The following is an 11132-nucleotide window of genomic DNA, read 5'->3' on the forward strand; positions in this document are numbered from 1 at the left end:
AGGAAGTGAGCACTCTTTGTCAATCTGTCCACAATCACCCAAATTGCATCGACGCCCCTCGCGGTCCTTGGCAATTTGATGACGAAATCCATGGTAATCTGTTCCCATTTCCACTCAGGAATCTCTAATGGCTGCAGCTTACCATGTGGACGCCGGTGCTCAGCCTTCACCCTACGACATGTCAAGCACCTCTCTACAAACCATGCGACATCCCTCTTCATACAGGGCCACCAATAATCCTTTTTCAGGTCCAAATACATCTTAGTGGCCCTAGGATGGATCGATAATTTTGATCGACGAGCCTCTTCCATCAATATGGTACGCGTTCCGCCCACGGACGGTACCCATATCCGACCCTGAAATGTCATAAGCCCTCAGCTATCGGTAACTAATTCCGATACTAGCCCGACAACTCGCTCTCTCTTCTGGCTTTTGGCTTCACAGCCTCAGCCTAGGCCCCATGAATAGCATCCAACATCGGGGTCATCACTGTCAATCTCAAACAGACATCTCGTATTGGGGCGCCCTCCGCCCTACGGCTCAATGCATCGGCTACAACATTAGCCTTGCCCGGGTGGTACATGATCTCACAATCATAATCCTTGACCACGTCCAACCACCTCCTCTGGCGCATATTCAGGTTGGGCTGATCCATCAAATACTTCAAGCTCTTGTGGTCCGTGTATATCGTACACCGAACCCCATACAAATAATGTCGCCAGATCTTGAGGGCGAACACTACCGCTCCCAACTCCAAATCATGAGTGGGATATCTCGACTCATGAGGCTTAAGCTGCCTTGATGCATATGCTATCACATGCCCCCTCTACATAAGCACCGCTCCCAATCCGGATATCGATGCATCACAATATACCACAAAATCTTCCATCCCTTCCGGAAGGGCTAACACTGGGGCTTCGCATAATTTCTGGCGAAGTGCCTCGAACGAGGCCTACTGCTCCGAACCCCAAGAAAACGCAACACCCTTCCGGGTCAACTTGGTGAGTGGCACGGCGATCTTGGAGAAATCCTTAATAAATCTCCAATAATAGCCGGCTAAACCCAGAAAACTCCTGATCTCGGTGGGTGATCTTGGCACCTCCCACCTCATGACCGCCTCAATCTTGGCCGGATTGACCGATATCCCATTCTGGTTAATGAGGTGCCCCAGAAACTGAACCTCTCGTAGCCAGAACTCACACTTGGAGAACTTGGCATAAAGCCTCTCCGATCTCAGAACTCCGAGGATCTCCCTCAAATGCTCCTCATGCTGCTCTCGGGATCTCGAATACTCCAATATGTCGTCGATGAACACGATCACTGAGCGATCCAACATCGGTCTGCACACCCTGTTCATGAGATCCATGAACACCGCCGGTGCGTTGGTGAGTCCGAAAGGCATCACCACCAACTCGTAATGCCCATAACGAGTCCGGAATGCTGTCTTCTGGACGACCTCCTCCTGCACCCTCACCTGATGATAACCAGAACTCAAATCGATCTTGGAGAACCAAGATGCTCCCTACAATTGATCGAACAAATCATCGATCCTCGGCAAAGGGTAACGGTTCTTGACCGTTAGCTTATTCAACTCACGATAATCAATGCACATTCGGTGCGAACCATCCTTCTTCTTGACAAAAAGAATTGGTGCCCCCCATGGAGAACTGCTCGGCCTGATAAATCCCTTTCCCAGCAGCTCCTGGAGTTGCGAGGATGACTCCTGCATCTTTGGAGGCGCAAGGCGATAAGGCGCCTTGGCGATAGGCGTAGCTCCCGGAACCAATTCAATACCGAACTCTACCTGCCTCTCCGGAGGCACACCCAGCAACTCCTCTGGAAACACATCCGGGAACTCACGCACTATCGGAACCTCATCAACCGACTTCGGTCTCTCTGAATCAACCCTCACATCCATCACATATGCCACAAATCCCCTACAGCCCTGCTGTAGATTGTGTCTCGCCCTGGTGGCCGAACAAAATGCTGACCCCGCACGTGTACCCTCACCGTACACCGTAAGAACTCCCCCACTAGGGTCTCGAATCGTCACCAATTAACGCTCGCAGTCTATCACAGCTCCATATCGGCTCATCCAATCCATACCCACTATAACACACACGTCCCCCATCGCGATCGGAACCAGATCTATCGGGAACTCCACACCGAAGATCTCAAGGACACATCCTCGAATCACATCCGAAGCATACACTGCTCGCTCATCAGCTATGGAAACTCGCAGAGGCCGATCTAGCGCCTCTCGACAGACACTAATATGCTGACTAAATGCTACGGAAACAAACGACCGACTCGCACCCGAGTCAAAAATACGAACGCAGGCACATAACTCACAAGAAAAGTACCTACGCATATCATCATATAAGCATAAAAACTCAACTCGAAAAAAGATGAAAAGAGAATACATACCAGCCACAACATCGGGCGTTGCGCGGACCTCCTCCGCGGTCAACTGAAATGCTCTCCCACGAGCCTTCGGGGCCTCGGCCTTCACCTGCCGAACCTCGGTAGTCCTAACAGCAGGCACAGATCCCTGAAGAAGCTGCGGGCACTCGGCCTTCCGATGGCTGGTCTGGTTGCAATGAAAGCAAACCGAAAATCCCTTGGGGAAATCCCTCGCGATATGCCCCTTCTTTCCACACTTGTAGCACACCCCAGCCCTGCACGACCCCTCGTGACTCTTACCACACTTCCCACAAGTGCGGCCCTTCACGCCCCCAGATCTCGAATCAGCGGGTATAGCCCGCCTGGCTGTCGGCTGAGACTGATTCCGCCACCGATCTACCCTCTGTGACTCGGCCTCCTCCCTAGCCTGAGTCTCCAACTCAATCTCCCTCTTCTGGGCATTTTCCTGGAGCTCAGCAAATGTCCGGTAAGTCGAGTTCGCCATGAACTCCCGAATATCTCTCCTCAGCACACTCAGATAACGGCTCATACGAGCCTGCTCAGACGACACTTGCTCAGGGAAAAACATCGCCCTCTCATGAAACTTCTTGGTGATGATTGCCACAGAATCAGTACCCTGCTTGAGGGTCAAGAACTCCTGAATCAACCGTTCCCTCTCCACCGGGGGAACATACACCTCTCTGAACATAGCGGTGAACCTCTCCCAGGTCACCTCGGAAATCTCAGCCAAAGTGAAGTTCGCCGTCACGAACTTCCACCAATCCTTCGCTCCCAGGCGGAGCTAGTTCAAGGCGCACCGAACCCTCAAGTGCTCTGGACAAGAACACGTATAGAAACATCCTTCGATGTCAGAGATCCACCTCATAGCGGCAATCGGGTCCTGCGTCTCGTCGAACTCTGGTGGCTTCGTGTTGCTGAACTCTCGGAACAACAACGAGTCACCTCCCTGAGGTCTGGCAGCAGCAACAGCAGCAGTAGCTGCAGCTGCAGCAGCCTCAGTCAGCGCCGTGTACCGCTCATCAAAAGTCTCAATCAACGTGGTCTTGATATCCCCAAACATCTCCAGAATCTCAGCCTGGATGGCAGCAGCTACCTCCTCATGAATCAATCGACGGATCTCCTCGTCGTTGACACCACTGCTCTTAGGTGTGTGTCGAGTCCCAACCATGATGCTTCTGAAATACAACAAAAATTATCAGAGACTCGATCAAGCATACACATACTTGATGACGCAACCTTACTTGTCCTCCATTTTCCAAAAGATTCTTACTTGGAATGCCCACTGATCCGGTGTCTCCAGTAGTACGGGCCCAATACTACTGACCACACCGCATCAGTATTCACTCCAAGTCCTCCTCCTTGGATCTTGGATTATAAGTACTCTACTCTCATGAGCTCCTAACTGCTATCTACTCGCTCTTAAAGAATCTCAGCAGCTGAAATCTCCTAGGCTAAGGCATCACAAATCAGGCCACTCTAGTCCTAATATGTATACCTAGCCTACTCTAGCATGCATAACATAACACATCTCATAACACATAATGTAAGGGTACTTTTGGGGATTCACCATTCGGGCGCTGGCTGATCGTACACACGGCTCCGCTCTGTTTGTCTCAAAACTCTTTTTACTCTTTTCAAAAGTTTTACTTTATTATCAAGATTTTCCTTAAATCCTCAGTTTGAGTTCAGATATGCCCGAAGATGCATCCGAATCCCTCAAGCCAAGTCTCTGATACCAACTTGTAACAACGTGAATTTTCAAAATAATTTTTCATTTTTAAAACATTCATTCATTCATAAAATAATGTCAAACACATTGTATCAAATGTTACTGTCACAAAACATCTCCCTAAAATCTCTACAAAAACTCCAATGTGTGTGTGTACGAATCATATCGGCGCCTTCCCGCGCTCATCACTAGTACCTGAAACACATAACACAACAACTGTAAGAATAAATGCTTAGTCAGTTCCCCAAAATACCACATACATCACATACGCCACTCAAGGCTATACTACGACCCTCCAGTCGATGTGTCTCAGCGGGACCCTCCAATCCCGTAGCTCGTTGGACCCTCTGGTCCGGTCATAGCTCGTTGGACCCTCCGGTCCGGTCTATATCATCATACAACATACAAATATCACATAGCACATAATCTCATACATAACACATAAGACCTTCTAGTCATCGCATAGTACTACTCTAGGTAACGTATAGTGAGAAGAGTCACCTCGATGTCTCGGTAAATATCTGACTCGGAAGAAGTGTGATCTAGCCTTCGCCTAATCACATAAAGTAATACTCTCATAAATACAACTGTACTCAACCCTAAAAGTCAACAAGGTCAACGGTCAAACTTTGACCCGACTCGTCGAGTGCACTAGGGCAACTCAGCGAGTCTACATGTGTCCACTGACTCTCTTAGACCCTCTCTTGGCACGTCGAGTACTTCCGTTGACTCGACGAGTTCCACCTAGCATGAATCGCGGGGCCACCCCGACTCAACTCGCCGAGTCTCAAGAACAACTCAATGAGTTCCAACTTGAACTTAGACCCCTGACTCTCCCTGACTCACCGAGTCATTCCCCCAACTCGACAAGTACATTCACTGAGTGATTAACGGGCAACCTTCATACTACTCGTCGAGTCTGTTCTTCAGACTCGGCGAGTTCATGCCATGCACAAACTCAATACAACTTCGGAGGTCATATCTGTTCCATACAATCATAGATCTGGCCTCCCCAAGCATGATAATCACGTAAAGTTCGGACCTTGACACACATATAACATTTAAATGGTCCAAAATGGTGATTTAGCCTCAAAAATGACATTCCAAGCTCATGGCTCCCAAAATGACTCATAAAGCTCTAAGGGTTAAGGTCTCTGGACCTCTTTGGGTCCAGATCCAGAACACAAACTTGAGAAGGGACCAATTACTCCACTTAATCAACCTCTAAAAGGGTTAGAAAACCCTAACACTAAGAATCAACCCAAAAACTGAAAAAGCTCCGAGAATAATACCTCAATACAATCTCTATGAGCTCAAAAACCACCAAAATCGCACCTCCTTCAGCCTCCTCTTGCCTTGGTCACTTCCTTCTTGCAAAAACACCCACAAAAGGATCAAGAATGGCCTCTCCTTCCTCACAAACGCTCTAGATCTCTTAGGGTTTCTCTCTGGGGGTTGGTGGCCTCAAATGACGGCCATAAGGGCCTTTAAATAGGTCCCAAACCCTGGAAATTAGGGTTTCATTAAACAGTGTGGACTCGCCGAGTCCACTCATGAACTCGCCGAGTCCAGCTGTGAACTCGCATCCGAAATCGCGACCATACTCAGCTAGTTTAGACGCCAACTCGCCGAGTCTCCTCATAATTCCCAAAAATAAAATAACAAATAATATACCTGGATATCCGGATGTTATATTTCCTTATAGAACACGTGTGTCATTTTGATCTCAGTTCAATACTCATATTATTCAGAACACCATAATCTCTCATACACATTGGTTGATATTCATTTGATTGATTTTTGACCAAAATAATTGTTAACGAAACGTTAACTCTCCGTTAAATTTAGGACTAAAAATATAAGGAATTTTATGTGCATGTTTAACTCTATGTTAACTTTAGTCTTTAATTATTAAATATATAATAATATTGTCCAAAATTCCTTTAGACTTACCCACCTTTTATGTTCCCTACAAATTGTTTTTTAAACAATTAAAAAGAGGTTTCACTTAAGATTTTTTCACCCACCAATATGATACTTTGTCAAAACAAGAAAATAATAAACCATATAAAATTAATGATAAATACTACTTGCTCCATAGAATACCTAACTTCCCAAAGCTATGGCCGATGGTTTGCTGTGATTATTACCGGATTCGACGGAGTTCAATGCCCAAAACTATCCCTCGTCTATGATGCATATTTTCGTAACATCAATTTTCATATTTCACCTATAATGGCAAATGTATATCTAATACGAACAAAAATCAAAACATGCATTTAGCTATATAAAAAATACATTACCCCTACCCTACCCCACCTACTTTACTTTGAAGATTCTTGAAACGTTGCTCGTCGAGTCTTCATTTGTAATTTTGTATCCACATCTCCAACAAGAAAGGATTCCTTGTATTTTCTGTCTGCCACTATATCCGAAATAATGCACCCTATTTTTTCGGGATCAAAATCAAATAAACGTGTTCTTTTCAAGAAACAAAAAAACATTATTTCAACTCAGAATGAACTTTAATTCATACATAAAAGTATTTTGCTATTAACAAAAACTTATACCTATCGTATTTATAGTTAAAGAATCGAAGTAAATTATTTATAAGTTTGTCTTTGTGAGATCACACGACACAATTACGATATCTTAATGTCTTCAAATATTCCTTTTTCCAAACATACTGTCATTCTACCATCATCATCTTACTTAATCATACTTTTTATTTCATATATTCCAACATTATACAAAATTTACAATCAACTTATATGTATATATAGCAAGATTTTCAAGAAATAGAATGCCTTCTGTCTTTACTTAACTTATTCGTACTTCTACTAACAGAAGGTGAAACCCCATGATCAGCCCTCAAAAACGGAGTAAATTTCACAAGCTTTTTCGATATGGTGTTCATGAATGATCTTCGAATCAATGGTGACTTATCAGAATTTGATATCTTCATCTCTTTTAATTTCATTTTCACTTTCAAGAGCTCAAATTTCAAATCTTGATTTTCTTTTTCTAAACTTGAAAGATCATCTGGTAATGGGTTTAGTACTCCGGATCCATCATCCTCTTTCTTATCTTCTAACCGTTGTTGTTCATGGTAAAGAACTTGAACTACCGTTTCAGCAGAAAGCCGGTCATTTCGGGCAGCATGGGCAAGCGTTTCGGGGGTTAGGTTTTGAAAGTTTATCGAATTGCAAAGCTTCTTTCTTTCGTTATCACCTAAAGCCGGGTGAGCCTACAAGATTCAAATCAAATATAAATTACTTTACCCACAGCTTTAAGGGTGTGTTTGGTTGGATGAAATGAAATTATGAATGAAAGTAATGAATCTGAGTTCGTTACATTCCATAATCATGTTTGGTTTGTGTGAGATAATATAATGATTTTCATAACACAATTTTGTATTATATGTAAATAAAAGGAATAGATTTAAGTTTTGACATTTTTATTTATATTAATTAATTATACTTAAAAAATTATTATTTACAAAACAAAAAAAAAAGTATAATAAAATTTCATTATAATGCATGAGATTATAATAAAAAATAAATATTTTCTAGTTTTTTTTTCAGAAAATAAAAATTATAACTTAACTTTAAATCATGAAATTTCTAAAATAGTTTTTGTGTCATTAAAAAGTTTTTAAAAAGGGCTATATTATACTTTTCCACCCCTGATCCCTAGATAATGAAAATTAACAAATCGGAAGAAAAAAATAAAATTTCTTGTGGAATGGTACATTTCTACTCCATCATGCAAACAAACAAATTTTTTTTTCCTTCTCCCATTTTGTCATAAAGTGACTCATAATTCTCACTTTATATCCATATGGTTCTTCATCACAATCACTAATCTTTATTTAATATTCAAAAGTTAGTGTAATTGAAAAGGTACCTTCAAGTAAATATCAATAGCTCTATAGATTCCATCCTCCATTCCCCTTTCTTGCTTCGGTAAACATTCAACAAGATTTACAAATTTTGACACCGAAAAGTTACAATCCGAAGCAATTTCAGCAAAATAACTCTCCATGAGCTTCCTAATCTTCTGAATATCATCACAAGTACTCTCAATATCATTATAATTCATCAAGATTCGTTGCACAGTGTCAACATCAAACAATGTGTCACCATCAAACCGAAAAGAAGGAATCAATATGTCATCCAATACAGCTTGTTCAAGTTGTAACCCTATTCTTTTCTCCAAATCAAGCCTACATGCCATTGTTGTTTCAAGGTGTATTGAAGATCGAAGTAGCGTTGAAAGGAAATTGACTGAAATGGCATTTTTTTCTCTTGGTAAGAGACTAACTATTGTTTCCAAAACTACCCTTTTCTCGTTTTCTTGATTTGGGTCACTTTTGTTCTTGCCCTTTCGTAATATCTCCTGCATGATTGGATAGAAGATCATGTAGAGATCATTTGGAATGAATTCAAATGTTGCATTGTTTTTTGGTGTTTAAACTTTAAATTAATAGTATAATTCATTAACATAATATAATGGGTTAATTACAAAAATGACCAAATATAGGAAGTACGCATAATAACCAAATTAATGACCACTTTTTTTCACATGTAACACGAAATCACCACCCACTTTGCAAAATCGCTTTTTTTGATTCACAAAATTAATGCTTTATAAATGATCATCATATTTCGCGAAATAATAATGTCATTTTGCATTAAAAGAATATAAAGAAATTTCTCAAATCGCATAATCCATTTTAAATTAAAAAGGTGATCGTTTTATTTTGTTATTATGCATCTCTTATTTTATGGTTTCTGTCATTAATTAACGCTAACTATAACGATATTAAAATTAGTTGTGCACTACGAATTTCACTTTGTGTTTCATATAAAATATGTGAATTTGTGTAGAGAAATAAGAATACATAACAAATCTTACCAAATCTTGGAGACACTTTTGGGCATAAAGTGTTAGAATCGGACCAAATGCACACTTATTGAAACCCCTTGAAATCATTGCAAGAAGAACCCTTTGAAAGGTATGAATTTTTAGAACAATCAAATCTTCAGCCCACCAATCAACAACTTTTAGATGACAAAATGAAGAAGATGAAGAATCCAATCCATCACTACTACATCCTCCACTTGCTGACATAGAGAACTCGCATTCTTTCATGACTATGAACGCGATACTATCTACACAACGTGTGACAAGTTTGATATTTTCAGAAATTGGCAAGAAAGTTTCCGATGATTGTAAAATGGAAACAGCAGAAGTCAATGATTTAAGTCCCACTTCGTTTATATATGCCTCGGTTCTTGCTATTAAGTTTCCAATTGCATAGTTTTCTGTCATTTCAAGAAACTCAGCCACACATCTTGCCATTGCAATGTTTTGAATTGTTAGTTCGAAGTTTATTCCATAACAAAACTTTGCTCCGAGTTCGAATCCTTGGGGCCCACCTGGGATATCATTGATTTCGATTATGTGATCACTCTCTTTAAAGTTTGACATAAGTTTCCTCATGTAACCACATTTCGACACTAATGGAAACTGCATTGTTCAAAAGAAGAAAAGATTAAAACTTGTAATCTTTAATCACCAAGAATTGCAAAATGAAATTGATTGTACCTTGTGTAATGAAAAAGAAATGCCTCTTACGTTGATTGTAACATCACTAGGGATTTCCTGGGAGGAAATCCTGCAAAAGTTTATAAAAAAGATGAAGTCTTGAAACATCTTTTCTGGAACTTTAACTCATTAAGTACACAATGAAAATGAAAAATCGTAAAGGAGAGAATGAAAGCAAACCATTCAGTAGTTCTCCTCATGGCATTACTCATGAGCTCTTTTTTCTTAGCATGCATCATGTCAAAGGGTGTGGGCATTGGATCTCCGTTTTCTTGAACATCCACCATGCATGACAATGATTGAACATTCTTGATTTAATTAAACATCATCCACACTGCAATATATAGAAAAATAAATCAAGTGATCTACAGAAAAATGGAAATTTTACCTTGGCCCTACAAGGAGCTGGAATATTATAACTACAAGCTTTGATTCGGCTTTATTTAATTTACCGATATTCTAGATACACAAGCATTCAAGAAATACCGAAAATGGGTATAGGAATTTAGCTTAAAAGGATCAAGATATCGGGGTAAAACAGTCTTTTCCATGAGATTGAGGGAAAACACTGGTGTTTTGTCAGTGTGTTGTGGTGGGGTGCAAATGGGTTTGATAATAGTTGGCCAAAGATTGGATGCTTTCGTCTACTTGTCATTGTGACAATTCATCGAACGCGTTGTTAGGCTGAGAGCTTTTTCTAAATTGAGATGAACAACCTCACTGCGACACTGATGAACAGTTGTAATTAAATCCAATCCTTACAAGTTACAAACATCCGTACAAATTACGTAGCCAAGACTCTATCTTCTCAAAGATAATATTGTTAAAAGTTATGATTGAATAGTAGTATTAATTTAACCAAATGATCAGTCGATATCGTGATGTAAAACATGCTCATGTGACATTAAAGATGCCTGCATGCATGATGAAGATGGGCTCCTTCGCAGGTACGTATAGTTCACATCACATATTTCAAAGGATTGCTTCTTAATGTTGACTGATCATGCATATTTAATTACTTATAAATATAAATAAAGAAAGAAAATTATATATTTAATATTTAAAATAATAAATTATGGTTCTCATAATTGCTTGTGTGCCGACAATGATTCGTAAATAACAAAGAAAAGTAAATGAAAATTTTTCGTTACATATTTTAATTGCTTATATACATACCAAAACATGATAAAATATTAAAATGTAACGATTTTATTCACATATTAATCTTAGCCAATATTATTTTTATTTAAAATGTGATGTTTTACCTAATTAACATTTAAATTATTCATTTTGCAAAACAATTATATTCAATTATCGATGGCCCATTCTTGTAACTCATGAGAAGCCCCTGAAAGGTCACAATCAATGT

The 11132-nt window shown here is 40.4% G+C and overlaps 1 protein-coding gene across 1 annotated transcript; it reads right to left on the bottom strand.

Annotated features, from left to right (window-relative positions):
• Nucleotides 1–6861: 6861 nt before the first annotated feature.
• Nucleotides 6862–10534, bottom strand: LOC111880271 (BTB/POZ domain-containing protein SR1IP1). The gene is made up of 5 exons (XM_023876688.3): nt 9944–10534; nt 9764–9833; nt 9071–9685; nt 8060–8551; nt 6862–7400 (listed from the first exon to the last, which is right to left on the bottom strand). Exons 1-5 carry the CDS (start codon nt 10048–10050, stop codon nt 6945–6947), a joined length of 1740 nt encoding a protein of 579 aa, XP_023732456.1. The 5' UTR covers nt 10051–10534; the 3' UTR covers nt 6862–6944.
• Between the last annotated feature and the right edge of the window lie 598 nt (nt 10535–11132).

This window comes from Lactuca sativa, chromosome 3 (genome assembly GCF_002870075.4).
Source record: "Lactuca sativa cultivar Salinas chromosome 3, Lsat_Salinas_v11, whole genome shotgun sequence".
Classification (NCBI taxonomy): Eukaryota; Viridiplantae; Streptophyta; class Magnoliopsida; order Asterales; family Asteraceae; genus Lactuca; species Lactuca sativa.

What these genes read in the sequence shown, in the direction of transcription:
- LOC111880271 (XM_023876688.3), bottom strand. Translation starts at nt 10,050, where the DNA reads ATGGTGGATGTTCAAGAAAACGGAGATCCAATGCCCACACCCTTTGAC. An exon ending in ATGAGGAGAACTACTGAATG is followed by an intron (nt 9,834 to 9,943) that starts GTTTGCTTTCAT and finishes AAACTTTTGCAG; the next exon opens with GATTTCCTCCCAGGAAATCC. An exon ending in AAAAGTGTCTCCAAGATTTG is followed by an intron (nt 8,552 to 9,070) that starts GTAAGATTTGTT and finishes CCAATCATGCAG; the next exon opens with GAGATATTACGAAAGGGCAA.